The 20,846-nt window shown below is 52.9% G+C and overlaps 6 protein-coding genes across 6 annotated transcripts; 4 read left to right on the top strand and 2 right to left on the bottom strand.

The window, feature by feature from the left end:
- Positions 1-1,651: 1,651 nt before the first annotated feature.
- On the bottom strand, positions 1,652-3,019 carry EsH8_V_000264 (uncharacterized protein; the record flags this gene model as incomplete). The annotated part of the gene is made up of 4 exons (XM_083272780.1): positions 1,652-1,997; positions 2,065-2,168; positions 2,229-2,357; positions 2,420-3,019. The coding sequence occupies 4 exons, from the start codon at positions 3,017-3,019 to the stop codon at positions 1,652-1,654; spliced, it is 1,179 nt and encodes a 392-aa protein (XP_083125495.1).
- Positions 3,020-3,936: 917 nt separating this feature from the next.
- On the top strand, positions 3,937-5,146 carry EsH8_V_000263 (Gfo/Idh/MocA family protein; the record flags this gene model as incomplete). Its single annotated transcript, XM_083272779.1, has 2 exons — positions 3,937-4,534; positions 4,608-5,146. The coding sequence occupies 2 exons, from the start codon at positions 3,937-3,939 to the stop codon at positions 5,144-5,146; spliced, it is 1,137 nt and encodes a 378-aa protein (XP_083125494.1).
- Positions 5,147-5,934: 788 nt separating this feature from the next.
- EsH8_V_000262 (type 1 glutamine amidotransferase) lies at positions 5,935-6,792 on the top strand (the record flags this gene model as incomplete). The annotated part of the gene is made up of 1 exon (XM_083272778.1): positions 5,935-6,792. One exon carries the CDS (start codon positions 5,935-5,937, stop codon positions 6,790-6,792), a length of 858 nt encoding a protein of 285 aa, XP_083125493.1.
- A 1,036-nt stretch (positions 6,793-7,828) lies between these two features.
- EsH8_V_000261 (uncharacterized protein) lies at positions 7,829-11,169 on the bottom strand (the record flags this gene model as incomplete). The annotated part of the gene is made up of 2 exons (XM_083272777.1): positions 7,829-8,740; positions 8,791-11,169. 2 exons carry the CDS (start codon positions 11,167-11,169, stop codon positions 7,829-7,831), a joined length of 3,291 nt encoding a protein of 1,096 aa, XP_083125492.1.
- Positions 11,170-12,757: 1,588 nt separating this feature from the next.
- EsH8_V_000260 (bifunctional alcohol dehydrogenase/S-(hydroxymethyl)glutathione dehydrogenase) lies at positions 12,758-14,300 on the top strand (the record flags this gene model as incomplete). Its single annotated transcript, XM_083272776.1, has 5 exons — positions 12,758-12,778; positions 12,908-13,037; positions 13,135-13,908; positions 13,974-14,187; positions 14,258-14,300. The coding sequence occupies 5 exons, from the start codon at positions 12,758-12,760 to the stop codon at positions 14,298-14,300; spliced, it is 1,182 nt and encodes a 393-aa protein (XP_083125491.1).
- Positions 14,301-20,504: 6,204 nt separating this feature from the next.
- Positions 20,505-20,816, top strand: EsH8_V_000259 (AN1-type zinc finger protein; the record flags this gene model as incomplete). The annotated part of the gene is made up of 2 exons (XM_083272775.1): positions 20,505-20,648; positions 20,742-20,816. 2 exons carry the CDS (start codon positions 20,505-20,507, stop codon positions 20,814-20,816), a joined length of 219 nt encoding a protein of 72 aa, XP_083125490.1.
- Between the last annotated feature and the right edge of the window lie 30 nt (positions 20,817-20,846).

The following is a 20,846-nucleotide window of genomic DNA, read 5'->3' as shown; positions in this document are numbered from 1 at the left end:
ATCCCTCTATTTATAGGCTTCTCTTTGGTCGGGCAGGAAAACATTGCCGCAGAATCCACCAAGAACCTTTTTGATGCGATCCATCCAGGTTCTGTCGCCACAAAATTGTCATTACACCTCAATACCTCCATGATCATATTTTCAACCACCGATATCATGCAAGCCACAACGGCATATGTCACAGATGACATGCAGGTCGTCACCTTGATATCTCTAGTGAAATGGAAGTAAATTATCCTGTGCTACTACATGGCCCAGCGCACCAGTTTTGGGATTGGCTTGGGCCAAGACGTCAAAAAATGTACGAGGTTTACTTGTACAAATAATGCGTCACGATATATATACACATAGCGCGTAAGATTCTCTTCTTTTCCAAGAAGCAACATCAGTTCAACTCACGATCTAAAGGGGCTGATGATGGCGCTTTCCGTCGCTTCATTGTATCTTCAAAGTTTAGCATTAAGTTCGAGCTACAATGGTGTAGCGCTGTAATAAATTGAATAATAGCTGCACAGCTCATTTATTGATTATAGTGGCTTTCTTTGGTTCCAAAACAGGCGAAGAGCATTGAGCACGCATGGCGAAGGCGGGGGGAGGTGTCTCTTCTGTGTAACCACCCCTCTGAGGAAATCTGGGTACCTGGTATAAAAACGACTCTAAACTTTCAGACTTCATGGATCTCCTGAGCGTGGAATCGGTGCACGGGTTGATAGCCAAGACACCGTAGTCCCCATATCTTGGAACTGGGATTCACGTGCCCTTGCTATTTATTCACAGGGACTAAGCAAGATATTATTAGTCCCTCTTATGCTGGTCTTAAGATGAGCATGTTGGAATCACAGGGTATCTGTTGTATACAACAGGACTGCCCGTATGGGCTAGAGCTCGCTGAATATCAATATGGTATATTCAGAAGCTGTAAATCGGTATGTAGAAGAGAAAGTAGGAGGTTGGCAGCGGCAGCAGCGGCAGCGTAGATATAGCTGTTGCAGCCCGGAGACGTAATCTCCAGGCTCCGCTGCTGCTGACCGCCGGCCCGTATTCTGGTCACGTAATCCAACAGAGCAACTGAATGGGCTAGTTTACTTGCACGGAAAATTAATATGCCATTACATTACGCCTTGATTCCTCTTCAGGTAGCAAAAGGTATGATAACTTATACCTGAGATCAAGACAAGTGCGACAGTCGAGAGTAGCAATTACTAAAGATTTTTAGTATGATGAACCAGCTCATTATTGATGGTCATCGGGTAGTGAAATTGTCGTATAATGTGCTTGCTATTCGCTTTTGTCACGCGATAATTTGAGTCTGATGAAAACATAGCAAGCTCGTTTCGAGGGTGGCTTCTTCACACGGCTTCATTCGCCATATGTATCCTCGATTATCAGGTTCAACCCAATCACAAATGTTATGGAGCTGGAACCTTGCCATGTATGAGCTCTCTAAAACAAAGCGGATCGCAATATATTAGTCTGCAACCACCATAGTCCCTAGATCTTGTGGAAGGTGGGCATGATAAAAGCTTGGCAAAGAATTAGGCCATTGCATGATTCTAATAGACATCTTTTTATACTCATACTCCAATTTTTTCTCCTGCTACGGTGTCGAGTTTCAACGTTTCTATTCCTGAATCTGCCACAAGGCCAACACTCATTCCAGCATAACGGCCATCCATACCATCATACCAAACTCGTCTAGATTCTCACACCACTCGTAAACTTGCTTTAAAACTTGGCCCTCGTCGCTTTGATCATTAACTTGTACTTCAGAGGGTCGTTTAGTTTGTCTGAGATCCTGGATGCTCAAAACCCTGTTGTGTCGAGATCCAGCTTGCAACTTCTTGTATCGCGCCGTCCACTCGGCACTGGACACATTTTCCCAGAGTTCCCTTACAGAGGGAAGAGGTAGTTGGTTGTAACCACAGCGATCTTCCATCTCCATCGCATTAAAGTTCACATCAACTAGAAGTTCGATGCCGAAGAGAAGAGATATCGTTCTGTAACCATCAAACCTTAGCGTATGTGCCTGACAAACTGTTACGGGGCTCTTCACGTCATCAATACCTTCGAATGCTTTCCCGAAGAAGCCAATCTCGCCTATTTATCCTGGTGCTCTTGATCAGGTTGGAGTGGAAGTCGCAGGATTGATGAAGCCGTTGAGCAATTAACTATTTCAGATACGTTCTTTTGGTCAGTGAGTTCATCTATCCAAGTAAGGAGTGGCCTACAATAGGTGTCGACAACAACATTATAACGTTGTCATCGTGTGTCGGATGCTGGTCACTTGCTTGGAGTAGGACGTAGATAACCGTAGCTTGAAGAGCTTGTAAAAGCCCCTCGCTGTCGTAAGAAGTGAACTTGTTGCACAAAAGTTAGCGCTACAAGAAGAGAGAGCTCATAAAAATACATTCCATCTCACCTCTTTCCTAAGTCTCCCTACTTCACCGTAAATGCTCTTCCATACGAATGGGACACTTCCGGGGGTTCTTGCCTCAAAACTCTGCACCAGACTACAACAGATGGCCAGTGCTTCTGGTAGACACTGGTGGTAGCCCTTGGCGAAGCAATCAGCTGACAACCCCAATTCATCTATAGCGCATGGTGGGAATATAAATGGTGGTAGTCGACTGCCCTTAGCAATCATGGCGGGGTAAGATAGCAGTTGTCCCAGTAGCACTTTGGCGGTCAAACAGCCAGAAGTGGTTTTATTCACCCTCGGTATAAGGGGTTTGACGCGATAGAATGGCCGGGTAGGTTTGGGATAAGAGTCGTCAATACGTTTGGACAACGAAGTCATTGCCGTGTTTGACAGAAGACCTGGACTTTGCAAACTGACACAGGCCCTCTGATTATCCGGTTCATTTAGTTGTTGATCTTGCAACATTGGAAATCCACTCAGGTCGGACAATGCCATCGGGTTGTGGGACGAATCGAAGCGCATGCTGGACAATAAATCCGGGATCTCTTGGAAGAGCTGGGTCGGTAGAGAAAGGTCGTGGCCTGGAGAGTTTTGCGGCATCATATGTGGTACTAGGGCACCCCAATCTGTCGATGATTCAGGAAGCTGATCTACTTGGTTTTCGAATAGAAAACCTGCAGTATCGTTTCCGGAGCAAGTCAGTGGCGTAGAGGTAGACCCTAACCGAGTTTGGGTTTCGTGGCCATTATCCTTGTCAGTGTTTTTTACACCTTGTCGTAATACTCGATATGCCGCTGGCCGTCTTTGTAAATTATCGAACTTGCAGTCCAACCCCCTTTCTTCACATCGCCGACACGGCGACCCTAGCGAACACCTCGCTTTGCTTATCCGGCATGGAACGCAAGACTTTCTTCGACCAATTGCTGGCGCCATCATATTCCAGGTTGGCAAGGTTCTGTGCTACGGGTGAATATGATGAAATGGAAGGAGCGGTTCATTTGCAAACTCCGCAATGTTTCGAGCACAGAAGGTGCGTTTTGTCAGCACTCCGCGGAGTTCCGACCAATCAGCAACCACCAACCTAATAGCTCCGGAAGCTCCTCCACACATACTCCCCATAGCCGGTCAAAGCAGGTCCACAATCGGACTCCCTTACGCCGCTTGATGGTCTAGAATGGATTGTGTCATCAAAAGAGGCGTCCTAAGTCGGGTCATCAAATTTCATGAGATACAGCCTGTGACTCCGCCCTATCGGAGCTCACGCGGTCGAACCAGCTGCATCTGGATACGATACGGTGGAAATCATTGGCGAGACGAGAATAGTACTGCAGAAGCTGCTTATTCATGGAGCGAATATATCTTGGTATTAGAGAAGCTGCTCATGGCTCGAAGCATAAAAGACAGTGCTGCAACCATCTGTTCCCCCAAATTTCGACTCATTCAATAGGTAAAGACAAACGCTTCTCAAACTCTTTCTTACAACCAATTTCCTCTACGTAGTAAATATCTGAACAACAATGGCACCAATTCGTGTTGGTATCATCGGGCTGTCTGCAAAGCAAAGTGCCCTCGCCCCAGGAGCCTGGGCCGCAATGGCCATCCTTCCCTCCTTCCAGAACTCTCCGGAGTACGAGATCGTCGCCCTCTGCAACTCGTCCATCGAAGCTGCTCGCCGCTCGATTGAAATGCATAAGTTGCCAGAATCTACCAAAGCCTACGAAGACGTCGAGCAGCTTGCCGATGACCCAGACGTCGAACTGGTAGTTGTCAGCGTTGTCGTAACCAAGCATCTCCAGCTGGCACTTCCTGCCCTCGCGAAAAAGAAGCAGGTTTTCGTCGAGTGGCCGCTTGGAGCCTCGGTTCAAGAAGCCGAACAGATGACGCAGCTGGCCAAGGCCAGTGGGCTCAAAACCATTGTTGGTCTCCAGGGCAGAGGTGATGGCCTGACCGTCAAGCTGAAGGAACTCGTCGAAAGTGGTGAAATCGGCGAAATCAGAAGCACTTCTGTTGTAGCTGCGTTTCCGTTCTTCCCTCCAAACTTCTGGACTGAGGACATGAAATACTACTTGGATATCAAGAGTGGAGGCAACGCATTCCACATTGGGTTTGGACACTGTAAGTTTGTTCCCAGTCGGCTTGAACCAGTATCAGGGATAAGATATGAGAGGTTAACAGTTTTGAATTTTAGTTTTGGACTCGTTCACATATGCTGTTGGCGACATCGATGTCGACAGCTTGACCTCTGTCTTGACGGCAGATGTTACCCAAGTGCCCCTCTCCAGTGCGGATAGGAGTAGTATTGTAGATCCGGTCTATCCGAAAAGCTCTCCTGATCATATCTTAGTGCAAGGAAAACTACAAGGTGGCGCCACAGTTTCCATTGCTTTCCGGACAACCATTCCCTTGGCTGGTGATGTTGGTGCCCGCTGGATCATTACCGGTTCGAAGGGCGAGATTGAGGCTACGTGGGCACAAGGGCAGTTCCAGTTGCATAGCCCCAGCAAGAAACTCAAAATCACTGTAGCTGAGAAAGGCGAACGGGAAGTTAGCCTTGAGAGAGCCAACCAAGAAGCCGTTGCCAACGTTCAACCAACCGGACTGAACACGGCCTTGATTCTGGATGCCTTTGCCAAGGGAAATCACTCCCAATTTGCCGACTTCGAGGCAGCCTTGAAGAACCATCAATTGCTCGATGTGATTCTGAAGAAGTCGGGTTACAAATATTGATGAACCCGTCGGGTTCTCCATTTGTGCTGGGATTAAAGCTTCATGCAAATGTAAATATAGTTTTGAGAATTGAATAAAAACTGGACTGATTATGTCTGAAGTTTACATCCTGTCGACATGTTGCCAACATGATCACAAGCGACACATCGAGTTGCATTATACTGGATCCAGGACTTCGATGTAATCATTCCTCAGAGAATTCCCACGATGATGAAGAAACCACCATTCAAGCGCGATGTGAACGGGTTGCAATCTCGTAGTAGCGTATTGTATTCAAATATTGGAAAATACTAGGAATGAAACCCCATGGTGACCCATGATTTGCCCGTCTGCAGCGAGATATCGGGCTACTAGGTGGGCCTTTTCTTCGGCCCAAGGCCCGACGCCGGCGTTGATGTCCGAGACGTGGATCTCGTGACACATTCCCTCCGAAGGCGTGACTCGGAGCAGCTTCCGAGGTGCATGCAGCCCCGAAAAGCCAGTGAGCACAACCGTAATCATTACTTGCTTACTTATGTTTTTCTGTCTTGCTCGTAACCCTCTGAGATAGCAAATCTACTGAATGTTACTTGTGAAGTTGAAGCCCTCGCATCTAGCTGCACGGTTCCTTATCTCAGAGGACACACTCAACTTCATTCCATAAAGCCCTTCAACTCACAATAAAGAGAGAAACAAGGAGAAAAGAGAAACTGCTAGGTGAGCTTGGGGTAATTGATACATTAATTGTTCCTATGCTAACTTGCCCATGGAGACCCAAATGAGCGATGACCCAAGTGGCTACACCAGAGATGTCTGAGACGGCAAACCCAAGACCGGAAACAAAAGTCCAACATGTTGCCATCTTGGACACCGATGTTCTGGTCCCGGCCACCCAGTCCGCCTATGGCCGTTATTTCAGCGCACTCTACGAAAAACTCCTCGGGGCTGCCGCAAAGCAACTCGACCTATCTCATCTCGTCAGGTTCACAGCCTGGGATGTTGTTTCGGGAAGCTACCCTGATCTCGCGGAGGTCGACGCTATCTTGATCACCGGGTCCATTGCGGCGGCATACGACACAGATCCTTGGATCCAAACCCTCGCTTCTTTTATCCAACAAGTATATGTTTCCCACCCTCGCGTCCGCATTTTCGGGACCTGCTTCGGCCACCAACTCATAGGCCAGGTCTTGCTCGGCCCTCACGGTGCCGTCGTGGAAAAGGATCCCAACGGTTACGAGTTTGGCGTTCAGACTATCAACCTGAACCAAAAGCTCGTCGAAGATTTCCCGTGCTTGGGCAGGCTAGGCCAGGTTGAACCCACATCGGGTTCGAGCCCTCACGGTCTGCGGCTCCAAATGTGCCATGGTGACCACGTCGCACTTCCGGTGCCACCTGGGGAGCTTCCGGGAAACTGGGTGAACATCGGGGGTAGTGCACACTGCAAGGTCCAGGGTCTATACGAGCCGTCAAGGGTCCTCACTCTCCAGCCTCACTTTGAATGTGATCAGGTTGTCATGGAGGAGACCGTCAAGTATTTTTACACGCCAGAGAAGGGTTTCTCTGAAGAGTTTCTTCAGCGAGCGTTTGCAGCGATAAGAAAAGAGGATGATGCGATTGTTGCCGCCGAATGGGTGCTGAGGTTTTTGATGGGCATTTCAACCAAATAAAGAGGGATAGGTGCGGTTGGTTCTGGAATCACAGGTAATACCACAATGACTGTAGAGGAACCCCCCGAGTTTAGGGGACCGCAACAAACAGACAGATAAAGCTTGAGCCGTTCCCTGCGCTCACTCCTCTGCAATACTAAGAACGAGAAGAAAGAAACAGAAAAGGAAAAAAAGGCATTCGAGACCTACATGTTCGATAGACATTAACTACATGATGCGATTGATTTTACGACTTCCGACACTTTAACTGGGTTGTTGTCGTTCAATTTCCATCATGGTATCTCCAAGCCGGACGGAATCAATGGAATGGACCAGCTGTTGGTTGTGAAAGTGCTCGGATGTGGGTTGTGGTTATCATGTGTGGGTGTCTCTTGAGAGCTGGGTTTGGATGCTTCTAGACTGACCGAGGAGATTCGATGGCGCGTTAGGATCTCAGCCAAATGGTTCTGCTGTGATCGCGACTATGACTTCATAGCCCATGACCGTCAACACCCGAAGAAAGATGCCGATTACCTCCTTTCCTGTCACATCCAATGGCCGAATGTGATGTTCCGTCATTGCTTTGCGTTGATTTAGGCGAAGCGGATATTGAGGAAACGTCGAGGGTAAGAACACAAAGTGAAAAGAGGCGGGCGAAGCAAGACACTGGTCTGTTGTGCTCCATAATGCTCTGGTGTCATATTGCGGCAAGGCAGGATGTTGCGGATTTGGCTGGGAAAGACAGGACCCGATTCATTTAGTTTCCAACGATTGTCCTTAGTTTGTTCATCCCCAACGGCCAATTAGCCGTATGGCTTTCTACATAGTGAAAAAACACCCATCATGACACATAATCCTGCAGTGCTGGCGACCTTTGACAAGATGATGATCTTGTATGGCTTAGTCTTGAACAATGATCCGAGACCCAGTGAACCAATGGTATTATACACCTGAACTTCTTTCATGCCCACAATTACGTCAAACTCCATCCCGTCCCGTCCACATCTGCCGTTCCTTCGCGCTTGCGCTTGACACCTGCGACACGTCCGATGCGATCCTAGTACAAGGGTGTGTTGTCTGCGTCCGCCAGCCAAAGCGTTGCCAGGTCCCTTGATAGACCCAGTCTCAATATGCGAAGCACATCATCGGCCGACGCGCCTGCCGTGAGCCCCGATCTCCAATCCCAACCCCGCTTGGTCTTTGCGAGGGAAAGACCACTACCACCGCTGATCGAGCGGTGCAGCTGGCTGGCCAGCATCGAGCTGCCACTGAGCATGTAGCTGCTTCCACTAAGGGAGCTAGTACTCTTGCGCATCAGGTCTGCAGGCGTAGATCCCTTCAATCTCTGTGCTGAAGCCAAGACGAGCTTGAAGAATTCGTCCGCGGCGTTGAAAATGGTAGAATTGACTGTCTGGATATCCTCGATAGCCTTGAGAAGCGTCTCCATCTGGTCGAGAGTAATGAGGGAAGGATCTTGGTTGACAAACGGAAGGACTTCGCCCAGCAGCGCGAGAATGAAGTCCTCGCTAACAACGGCGTCACGCGTCTCGTCATAAAGGCCACCGCGAATGTTGTCGTCGGAGCTAGCGATTACGGCCACAAGCGCAGAGGCGGCCTGCTTGCGCAGCGAGGCGGCTTTGTACGCAGACATATCCGCCAGCCCGTCAGTGTCGCGGGTTTCGTAGAATTTCCGGAGGGTAGCGTATCCACTGAGCATTCGACCAAGGAGATTTGCCGCTTCGAGGTCCTGCTTAGCATACTGCTCAAGCGTCTGACTCCGCTCATTGAGGAGTCGGTAAAGGTGATCATCCAGGTCGTTGGCGGGAGGGTACACTGTGGAATGGAGAAGAGAGTAGGATGTGAGAAGGTTGAGCACTTCGCGTACCTTGCCTGGCCGATGCGCCAAGGCATAGTACCACAGTGCTTCTCCGTATCTGTGAGAATCTGTTGAGAGAATCTCTGCGTAAGTCTGTTGATGGTTAGCCAATTCGTCATGCCCAGGGGCAACATTCTCCGTACCTCTGCTGTTTCTTCGGCGTAGGGGATCATGCCGAGATCGTTCAGGATCTTCCAGATCCTATCAACAGTGGCTCCAGAGTCGGAATCGATGGTTTCCAGAATGTCGCGAAGCAATTCCCCAACCATGTCCTCGGACTTTTCAGCCGAATCCATACGCCCAAGCACCTGGATAGCCATTTCCCAGCCGCTTCGATCGTCAGATAGTTGATCAATGCCGGCCAGTTCACGCGCGTAATGTGTGAGTGTAGTATCTTTGATGCCCTCTACTTCATCGGCGCTCTGAGGAGTGACTCCCAGAATGTCCAGGTCCTCCATATCCAAGCTCTCCATTGTAATCAAGTTAGGCTGCTCGGGCTTAGGAAGCCACTGACCAAGAGAAGCAAGCTCTGCCACTGAGGAAGCAATAGGAAGGGACCAAGATCGAAGTATTCCGATGACGGCCGCGAAGTCCGACTCGAACGCTGAGGCAATGGCGACCTCAACAGGATTCATGGCGTTGAAGTGGAAGTCCGACTCAACAGCCGTGTGGAAAGCCAATGTAAGGCGCTCAAAGTAACTATCAGGTCCGAAGGAGATGTTCTGTGGGCGCAATCCTTGGGAGCGAGACATTCGCAGGCTCTTCTGTTGTCCTCGGCCTTCCTCCCACCAACCGAACAAACCAATCGTGGCTTCACACCAGTCTTGTGCCGTTTCAAGAATGGCATCCGGTGTTCCCATGACGATCTGGTAAACAGTCTGGAGGTGCTCGTAAATATCCCAAGGGACTTGACCCTCGGCCTTCCGTGCGAGCCGAGCTAGGGACGTCTGGCCGTACGAACTATCATCGCTGTCGCCAGCGAATAGGCCCTTGTCCTTGCCCTCCGCGAATCGCTGAAGCTTGTCCAACGAACCCTTGGCCTGGATGCGGTATAACGTCCAGTCGCTACTGAAAATGTCCCAGTTGTCTTTGTTCGCCGGACACATATCGAGTGCCTCGCACGTTATGCCTACTGCACGCTGCAGGTTCTCGAGAGCTTTGCCGGAGTAAGCGTAATCCGCTCGAGGGCCCTTTTTGACGGCCTCCCAACCAGCATTCCTCAGAAGCTTGGAGGCGAGTGAAACTTGGCCACGAATGAGAGCGCTTCGCAGTGTTGGCCAGAAGAGGCTGTGTGATGCAGGACTTGGCTTGTGATTCATCACAATATCGTACTGCTCGGGATAGACGTTGTGGTTTTCATTGATCCACCTGAAGAGAACCAGAGGCAAAGGCGGCACATGGACCTCACCAGAGCTCTGAGCGAAGCGGGTGTGGTGCATTTGAAGGACCAGTCGGGCGACGTAGGCTGCTTTTTGGAATGGTTCAGCGTCCGGACCAGGGCCAATCTCGGCAATATGCTCTCCCTCAGGCAAAGGCAAACTTGCGGCGAACTCGTCCCAGAGCTTCACCAACGGGTAGACGATTGTGGATAGCGAAATGTCGAGTTGTTCGGGGTCATCCTGCGCGCCGATTCCCTCGTTGTACAACTGGTTGACCAAATCTTCCGTCTTCAAAACGACCTCGGGCGACTCCGTTATCACTGTCATACCCAGTCCCTTGTACAGATCCTTTGCGACCGCAGCATACTTGAACTCATTGCGTCTGTTGGCCGAAGAGCGGCGCATCGAGGACGCGCGAAAGATATCTTGTGCTTCTCTCCGCATGCGCTCTGTCGCCGCGGGTGTGGCCAAAAGCATGAGATCCGACTCTTCACCGCCGATGCCACCGTCGCCTTCGTCCGAGTAGGAGAATTCATCGTCGCGGGTGTTGTGTCGCAAGTTGAGGAATATGTCATCATCCATTCCCTCATCCTCTGCATCTTCGTCAATTTCATCCTCATCTATGTCGGCTTCGAGGTATCGTTCCATTTCGGCATCGGCGGCGTCGCGCTCGTCGTATTCGTCCTCTTCGTCTTCGTCCTCCTCCTCCGAAGAGTCAGGTATCATATACCTGCCGGTACGGTTGTCGTAGGTGACTTCGTGTTCGTTGGTGTCGTACTCTCGACTCAGTGCCGACGGTTGTCTCGCAGGCTTGGCGCTAGACTGGATTGATCGGCCCAAGGGTTGCTGGCTAGTCGAGTCGCTTCCTCCGAAGAGGTTTTTGTTGGATCCATTCGAGCTCGCGCCCCCGAAGCTGAAAGGCTTCTGCGAAGTACCGCCTTGCAACAAGGAGCTTCCGAGGTATGAGGCAGAGGGCGCACCTTTGGGCGTGAACGAGGCGGCAGACGACGGTGGGGGGCCGGCCGGGGTGGTTGATGGGTTGTCACCGAAGGGATAGAAGGGGTTCTTTTGAGGAGTCTGTCCGGGCGTAGACGGCGGCGAGCTATCGAAAGCTGAGTCGTCGAAGGAGAATTTGTTAGGCATAGTGACGTGAATGGACTGGGCGACCTCAGGTCACCCGGATGGACCTTGTCGTTGCGGCGGTGTGTTGTTAGGGGCCAGAAGTGACAGTCTGGTATTTCAGAAGCGAGGGCAGCTTTTCATGCCACTTTCGCCAAGATCGGCGAGGCAATTGAGGCTGGTTGTTCGTAGGGGCGTGGCCGGTGACAAGGCTGAGCAGAGAGCTGTGGTGTTTAGCGGGACGCGCTTTTGCTGGATAAATTTTGGAGTTCGCGATGCTTGGCCGGTCAACGCGGAAGAAGCCGCACAGAGCAAAAAACGGGCCCCACTTTAAGCAACCTTTCCCAGCGCCTGTTGTGGCCCGAGCTTCGGTTTGCCCGCTCCAAGACGCTAAGAATCGAGAGCTTCCAGAGCGCATCACACAGATGGCAAGCATCCAGACACACACCTCAAATGCCTGTGGTCACATTGTTGGAGTATTCCGGTTTAGGTTCAGACGTCTCCTCCACAATCATGCAACAGTGATGACATTGTGATGGCTCTTTTCCGGGGTAGTTGCAGACAGGATGGTCCCCTCTTTCTATCTGTTTCCGCGTGTCCCTCACAGGCCCCGTCTCATTAACAACGTTGTCTGACGGCGTGGATTGTTCATCTGTACACCAGTTCGTGAATATAGCGATGCGACCAAAACCCTTTCGCAAAGTATCCGCGGGCAACTCTCTATCTTATCAGCAGCTCTTCTATGAGGTTCTGCCGCGAGATTAGATAGGATAGAGCTACCAAACATGGTAAAAAACAAGCTACGGACATAAATCGGATAGTCAGTGCTCTATGACTCCCTCTTCCGAGAGCTGCTCCTCAACCCCTCTTGGCAACGCGGAAGGGCATCGCGAGCACGGCAGCTCTAGCCTTGGCCTAGACAATCGCCGATGGGGGAATGCATGAATGTATGCGCAATTGGCAACACAAAGCCTAACCCCGACGGCTTAAACTTTCGGTCCCCCGCACGCAGGCAAAGCCGGGAGGGGTTCAAGCAATTGGAATCCTAGGTTGCTTGGTTGCTTGGTCGGGTTGCCCGGGTGGGTGGCCGTTGTTCGGTTTTCGTTCTCGGGACGGAATCCGCTGGTCTCTTGTTGGATTCCTTGCTGCGAGTCACGGCGATCCGCTGCCTTGTACCAGCTAATAATAATTACACATGGCTACTCGTCCAATTACGTCCCCTGCTTTGTTTGCTTGGGAGTGCCTCTCTCCGCCTCGCCCAATGCACACAGTAGTCACGGCTGGCGTCAGTTGTGTTTTACCCTCACTCGGGCGCCTCTCACAGCGCTCGATGACGGGCTAATACCCCCGCTTTTTCCCAAACTGCACCTCTGGGCTCTCTCTCTTACAGCTCCCCGAACCCCCGAGCCCACGGATGAAGTTTCCCCTCCTTGGGCCAAGGTGGGGTTTGAAGATGCCAAAAAGCGGCAGTTCTTGTCCTCGCAACCTGCATCTCGAGATTTGGTCCTCTTAAAATAAATACCCTGACCTACCCAGTAAGCTAAGCTTAAGGTGTGGTTCTTCTTCCATCAAGGTTCTCATAACCCATCATCAATCAAACATCTCTCCAGCAATGTCTGCCACTGCAGGAAAGGTACGTTCCCTCAGATCTCTGTTCCCTGCTCCTGGTCGGCTTCGCATTGCGGGGTAGCTCGACCGAGTCGAGGCAACCCGATTCGAACCTCTCCCAAACCCGACGCTGACCCAATTGACTCCCAAACAGACCATTACTTGCAAGGCTGCCGTCGCCTGGGAGGCCGGCAAGCCCTTGAGCATCGAGGACATCGAAGTCGCCCCGCCCCGGGCCCACGAGGTCCGTATCGAAATCTACTACACCGGTGTCTGCCACACAGGTAAGAAACCTACATATACATCCCCCACCCCTCTTCCCGCTCCTGCTCGGAAGAGCTTCCGAGAAGATGACGATATACTGACTCGAAACGCCTCAAGATGCCTACACTCTCTCCGGCAAGGACCCCGAGGGTGCCTTCCCCATCGTCCTGGGTCACGAGGGCGCCGGTATCGTCGAGTCCGTCGGCGAGGGCGTCACCAACGTGAAGCCCGGCGACCACGTCGTTGCTCTCTACACTCCCGAGTGCCAGGAATGCAAGTTCTGCAAGTCCGGCAAGACCAACCTGTGCGGCAAGATCCGCGCCACCCAGGGCAAGGGTGTCATGCCTGACGGCACCTCAAGATTCAAGTGCAAGGGCAAGGACCTCCTGCACTTCATGGGCACATCCACCTTCTCCCAGTACACTGTCGTCGCCGATATCTCCGTCGTCGCCGTCCAGCAGGACGCCCCCATGGACAGGACCTGCCTGCTCGGCTGTGGTATCACCACCGGCTACGGCGCCGCCAGGATTACCGCCAACGTCCAGGAGGGCGACAACATCGCCGTCTTCGGTGCCGGCTGTGTCGGTCTCTCCGTCGTCCAGGGCGCCGTCGTCAACAAGGCTGGCAAGATCATCGTCGTCGATGTCAACCCCAACAAGGAGGAGTGGTCCAGGAAGTTTGGCGCCACCGACTTCGTCAACCCTACCCAGCTCGGGGACCAGTCTGTTGTCGACAAGCTTGTCGAGATGACGGACGGTGGCTGCGACTTCACCTTCGACTGCACTGGTAACGTGAGCGTCATGCGTGCCGCTCTGGAGGCCTGCCACAAGGGATGGGGACAGAGCATCATCATTGGTGTTGCTGCTGCCGGTCAGGAAATTGCCACTCGGCGTAAGTTACAAAGGCCTCAAATCTGTTTGAAATCATTTCATGTTGCTAACCACACTCGAATACAGCTTTCCAGCTCGTCACCGGCCGTGTCTGGAAGGGTTGCGCGTTCGGCGGCGTCAAGGGCCGCTCCCAGCTGCCCGGCCTCGTGTCGGATTACCTCAAGGGCGACCTCAAGGTGGACGAGTTCATCACCCACCGGAAGACCCTGGGCGAGATGAACAATGCTTTCGAGACCATGAAGCAGGGTGACTGCATCAGAGCCGTGGTCGACATGCGCAAGTAAGCAACGGCTCTCGTTGCAACGTCTGCGTCTGTTATAAAAGTACTGATAGTCTAATTAAAAAAAAAGTGAAAACGACATTTCCAAGCGATCCCGCGACTCCAAATTGTGATGCCAGGTGGACGGGCAAGATGGTCAAAGACGAGTCGGTGCCGTTCAGCCTGTCCCTACGTGCAATGCTAGAACAGAAGTACATAGCAATGCTACACCATGCCGTGAGATATTCCGCGACCCGAGAGTTTTTTCTGGCACGCCATGTGCGCCTGCATGGGGTGTGGTCCCTCTTCGATCGGGATATCGGACTATCGTCCACTAGAACGCCCAAAATCGTAGTGTGTTGCCGAGGTGCTTCTACCGTGGTTCTAGGTTGCCCTCTACTTGGACGGATTCGGCCACCGGCGTTGGTCTCGTTTGGCGGTGCGCGGCTCCGACGACGGCCCCGGCCGGCCGGCCCTACACCAAGGTGCCATGTGCAGTGTGGCACACCTGCAGGACCTTGCTTCTCCGTCTTGGTTAGATCCGGGCTAGGGCGTGTGACAGTAGCCACATCGCCGGTTCACCGGAAGAGGGGAAGCAGCCCGAAAGATGGCTATTTGACCGGGTAGAACTATGTGTGCGATACTGACCCATTGATCGCCAGGTGCCATTTAACTTCCCATGACTTTACGAGAGGATAGCAACAGGGATGATGGATATGTGCTACGCATCTGGGGACGAATGCCGGACCGTCGCTTGTATGCTGGCGCAGGGCTCCGCGGGCGGCGGTCGTCCACGGAACACAAATTACACCGTCCACCGCGGAGATTCGTCGGAGGCGAAGCACAATCACAGGTGAGACTTTGAATCGGGATTGCCGGCGGCGGCTTACCGAGCTTTTGTTCCGTGCGGGCGAGAAACATGCGCCCCAACCTAGGCAAGCGCCATTCGATCGAAGAAAAGGCAAGACGGCGCCGCACGTTGGGGGGGAGGGAGGGGGAGGCGCATGTTAACTCGTTTATCCGGTCCGTCTTTGTCTCCTCCTGCAGGCTGGGCTGAGACCTGCTTTCCTCCTTGTTCTGTGTGCCACTGTTGGCTGGTCCTGGCCGGCTGGGCTGTCTTGCCTTTTGTCATGTGCCGCCACCCCTTTGCCATAACCTTTCGTTGCCTTTGAGCAAGGAGAGAGCAATTGTCCATTGTTTTTCGAAAAAGATCGTTTGCAAACTTTCGCGTGTCTCGGAGGTCTGCGGATGGGAATTGGGCTGGCTGCATGTGTGGCTTGTGTTTCGGCGTCTTCACCCTGTTTCTCGTCAAATCGCTTGCTGTTGCCCGTTTGATTAACATATCCCCCGGTTGGTTTGGATGGCGTGGATTGCAACCTTGGTCGCAACATGCAAACCCTCAATGGGGGGGGGCTTTTAGAGCGGGACTGGGGGAATCGGATGATTTTAGATAGGGAAAGGGGACAAGGGTGGGAAATGGAATGAACCGTGGGGAATTTACATGGGAAGCAACAACAACAAATACCGACCGGTTCACCGTTTGGCTCGTAATTTTGGGAAATGGTTGTAACCGGGGAAAGATACAAGTTTGTAGGGATTCACCCCCCATCAAAAATCAAGATTCGAGTGCATTGATGTCTAATTTTGATGGGCAATCAAGGCTAGACGGTAATTTCGACTCTGAAGTAGCGTCGGTTAATAATATTGTTGGGGGAACAACCTGGAAAAGGTCATGGACGGAGGTAAACCATGGCCGAAGGAGGGGCAAGGCGCTGGAAATAAACATTGGACTTGCGTATGTAGGGATTACCTCAAGACCGGACATGGAGAGAAAGAGTCGTCTCTGACACAAGCAGGGAGGCATTGGGCGTTTCACTGGCAATCAACATTGTGGGATTTGACGAGTGGATAGCAATCAAGCCACTTCAGCCAACACATTAATGTGCGGGTTGCCAACGCACATGCTTATTCCTATCCGACATTGGATTCATCAGCGGCTCCGAATGTCGATCGGCGGGCAAGTCTTCCCAAGGATTGGGTGTGGATGGGCTCGTGCTGGCTCGGAATGCAATGCGGCCTTGGGCCGCTGATGGCTCTGTGAGTCAGTCAGCTAAGCGGATTATCACTCGACGATGGCGGCTTGGTTGGTCTCGTGGCCAACGAGTTGGACTATGGCACGATGCACGTATGCGCCCCTCAACAAGGGTGATAAAATAAGACTGGTAAGCTGGTTGGCGGCACCACAGGTAATCGCCGGCTCGGAGTATTCCTATTCAGCAACCCGATCCGTTGTTGATAGCCAACGCCCATACGAGATGTGGCCGCGACATCCCATATCAAGAAACGACGTGGAATGAGTACGGACGAAGATAGATGGTATCTGGGTCTGTCCGCTCTTCCTCTGTCGGGTATACCCCCGCCGTGTCCCTTGCCTATTGTATCTCTCCCACCCGGGTGCATCGTGGAGGCTCCTCCTCGAAGGCACATGCTACTGACCAATGGTGCCGCTCCCAAGCACCTGGATGCAGTGGCTGCAGGAAGCCAGGTCCAATACGGTAGGAGGTCGGGTTGCACGGCGCTAGGCTGGGCGGCACTGATTGAGACAAGTTACAGCTAATAACTTTGTGCCGCATCTGCCATTCCCTCGTTTCCTCCACCCGTCAGAACTCAACTTCCGGTTTGGACAGATCAGGCCAGCAAGATACACCTGACGGTGGTCTGGCATGGTAAGCCGCACTTAGAGGTACCCATACATCTCCGGAGCCGACTCTGGGATGTAGTACAGACCAACGCTTGATGCTTGGTACGGAAGAGGTTGCACAATGAAAACCCCAACATCCTGCTGCATCGTTCGGTCGAGCTTCCTCTCGTCTATAATTCTACCGCTTCCAAGTGAGGGTCTTAGCAGGTTCACGCACCGAGTACGGGATATTGACGTCGCAGATTGATCCAATGGGAGTCTCAGCACTGTCATCACTTCGGTCGGCCAAAGGAATAGGCCCTCGAGGTTATGGCTATCGCGAGCGGAGGTCCCGAGAGCATTGAGGCCGGGCCTCCGTGGTGCGTTTGGGGGCGAGGTTATCCCTTGTAGCCGGCAAGAGCAAGGACTTCGGGCTGCTAAGGAGTCGTTGTGAAGAACGCCTTTCCTTTCTTCAGAGTAACTTTATCTCATTCCTGATTCTGCCAGCCCTTTGTTTGCACGTCATTGTAGCAAGGTTGGGAAAGTCTAACGGGGGATGAGACGAGTGGTAGTTGCAAAGCGGGTAATGTATGTTAGTGGACGGTTCATGGTGGCATTTGAGGTGAAGACTAGCAGGTTGGTGAGGCTGCGATGATTAGGTCGCAGGCGGATAAGTTAGTTGGGGAAGACGTTGGACGAGAACGAGCAAAGGGCGACGACGGCGGCGGCGGCGCGAGGATGGCGATTACGAAGTGACCAAAGCACCACACTAATCGCCCAAACCAGTCACCCGTCCATCCCCAGCCATCTTGGTAACGGGTTGGTTACGAACGGGTGCGAGGCGGACTGGGATGTTTCCTGCAGCTCGCGGCCCTGCAGGAGCCATGATCCATGGGGCCATGCGGTGGTCATTGCCAATCCCATGCGGCGCCATGTCGTTGCCAAAGCAGAGCAACGATCCGGTCCCTTCTCATTAGCTGATGCTCTGGACCAGGTGTCTAGGGTGAGAGCGGCCAGGTGAGCTCGTAGGCATACGAGTCTACCGTGCCCGCTGGAGATGAGGATTTATCTGGCTTAGCCTAACCAGGTTAAAGGATGATGGGGTGGCCTTGTTGGGGCTTCCGTACCCGTCCGTAGACAGTCCGAGGGAGTCCGGGGTGAGATGGTGACACGAGGTGAAATGGCCGACGGCCGGGAATCATGGGACGCTGCGGGGGGCACCGTGATGATTAGATTGCTGTTGTTGTTGGCGGTGGAGGAGGTGGCGGATGGGCGCAGCCTTGAGCAATGGCAGAAGTCGTGTTGACAAGTCAGCAGAGCAGCGATGAACCAGAGGGAATGGCTGCGGTGAGGCATGTTTGTGCACGCCTTCCCCAATGCCATGCATCGTAGGTGGCTCCTTCCCGCTACTTCAAGGCCACCACCTACGTACATGCCCGCCTCTTGCAGGAAATACCTTCCAACGCCACGAGACAGGCACCTTGGCTATTTTATTTACATGGCCTGTCCAATCTCTCTCCAATATTCGGCACCGCAGAGCTGCATCTTTTGAAGTCGGCGCTGCCCAACACCTTTTCTCCTGCGCCCGCGCGGTGTTGCATCTTTCCTGACTCAGACCTGGGGATTTCGTCGATACACGCCCCCTCGGGACTTGCGTGGTTACTGCCGCCTGCCGCTATTACTCAAAAATCACCTCATCTCGTCCATCACCAAACGACCGCTGACGTACATCATATTACTTCACCTCACCCTGTTACCTTGGCCTGCCCTGCCTTTGCTTGTGCACCTCCATTTCCCTCGTTGCTTTCGAGGGAGCCCTCGGCCGCTTAGGGCCAATCTGCTTTTACCTTGGATCCTATAGCAGCAAGCAGCCACCACGGCACTGGCCATGAACACCAGCCAGCGATCATACACAACTCCGGTGCAGATCCGGCAGCATTGATCCAACGATTCGGGACAGAAACAAACACCCACGGCATTGAGAGACAAGAGGCGCAAGGCCCAGTCCCGTCCAGTGCAGCCCAGTCTATGTCGACGTCCTTTCACCGCTTTCGGAGCCTCGCACGTCGTCAACCCGTGTCATCGGCATTGCCCAGACGCGCATTTGACGCAGACTATGGCCAGTAACGGCACCAGCGCCAGCGCCAGTGCCGGCACCGAGCCCGCCTTCGCCGTGGATGTCCTCCACCTCTAATTATCCCGAGGTTCAAAGCCACCTTGGATACGCCTCTCTCGTTTCGCCCGCCCTGGACTGGACTGGACCCCGACCCTGACTCCATCACGCCCGTCTCCATCAGCGCTGTCTCGTCTCTCGCCCCGTCGGATCAACCTACAGCTGACTACACTGCACCCCCACTGCCATACCTTTCACAACCTCGGACGGTACTTGTGTACTTTGCACGCACACGTACGCTGTTCTCTGCCTGCCCGTCCCATCGCAACAGGGAATCGCCCACTGTTCCGGCTGAAGAAAGAACAGGGTACCTCAATTTACGAGGGCATGCTTCCAATCTTCATATGCCCACACTGACTTGATTCCCCTTCTTCACCTGGCCTCATACCCACATGACTTCGTCTGTGTCCGCGTCTTCCAGTGCATCCCGGAGCCAGCTCCTCTTCCATCGCAGATTGAACTTGGCCATGGGCGTTAGCCAGTTGTTGGGGCGTAGCTAAGCAGGCCAAAACCAAGATTGTGCGCCCAAGACACCTACGGATGCTGCACCACCTTGCTTTATTCTCTACGTTCCGTATCTCCTACAACACTAGTTGCAATCCCTCATTGTTCCATTGGGTTCTGCATGCGGAAACGGAAACGGCTACCTTAGCACACTGCGTGGCATGGATGTCACTGGGGACACCGTGGACACCGTGGACCGCAGAATGGTCTGGCCGTGCATTGCAGCGCAGTGCAGCGCATCGGAGCGCAACTCACCCAGGTTGTGGTCACGCCCACCGGCCACCCCTCCCCCCCAGGGGCTGCGACGGCTCTGGGCAGGTAGCCTCTCTCGCTCTCTCTCTCACACACACTCACTCACTCTCTCTGGAGCGCTCCCGCCTGCCGCCTTGTCTCGTTGCTTGGGTCTCCGGTTTAATCAATGCTGCATTGGCGCCTCCGATGAAGTATGCCCTGCATGTCCATTTCCCAATAAATAACAACAAAATCCACCCCCCTCCCCCGACCCAAGCTCCACCAGCCACCCTGTCCCCTGCTCCACGTCCGTTGTTCCTTGTCTTGTCTTGGTTGTCTGTGACTTTGTGAGCGCTTCTCCCGCCTTCGACCTGCGCCTGGCTTGTCTGGCTGGACCTGGACCCGGACCTGCCTATGCTTATTAGATCATCATTGACCGACTGACACAATTCGCCTCCAGCCAACTTCCATTACTTCTACTCTTACTCACCACCTCCTCTTCTTCCCTTTTTTCCTCTCGCTCTCACCTCTCTCTCAACCTCCCATCTCGACATCCTTTTAGCTTTTCGTCTCGCAGCCCACCACGTCCAACAGCGAGCCAGCCGTCGACAACAGAAGCCGCCTTCGACTTTCGACGCCACATCCCACTCCAGCCAGCCAGCCAGCCAGCCAGCCAGCGTCGCATCGCCCGTGCCAGCAACAACTCAACAACAAACTCTCCACGCCATCACCACAACACAACCGCCCAACATGCCTCAGAAGAAGATCCGCTGCACCTTCAAGGAATGCAAGGACGCTGCCCAGCGTATCGTCGGTGACTGTGGTTTCTGCAACGGTCACTTCTGTGGCAAGCACCGCCTCCTAGAGGACCACAAGTGCGACGGCTTGGAAGACGTAAGTTTTGCTTCTGGATCCTCGTGCTCTTGGCTTCTTGGCCTCAGCACTGTCTTGCAAAACGAAGATCTTTTGTGCTAACTTCGGTGACAGTGCAAGAAGCAATCGCATGAGCGCAACGCCGCCCAACTTGAGTCAGAGCGCACCCAGGTCATCCGTGGAGTATAATCAACTCCCACTACATCACATACGATATCA

The sequence above is a fragment of the Colletotrichum jinshuiense genome, chromosome 5, assembly GCF_051148585.1.
Source record: "Colletotrichum jinshuiense chromosome 5, complete sequence".
NCBI classification, from domain to species: Eukaryota; Fungi; Ascomycota; class Sordariomycetes; order Glomerellales; family Glomerellaceae; genus Colletotrichum; species Colletotrichum jinshuiense.
Note: the sequence above shows the minus strand (reverse complement) of the source record. Positions and strands in the feature narration are given on the sequence as shown.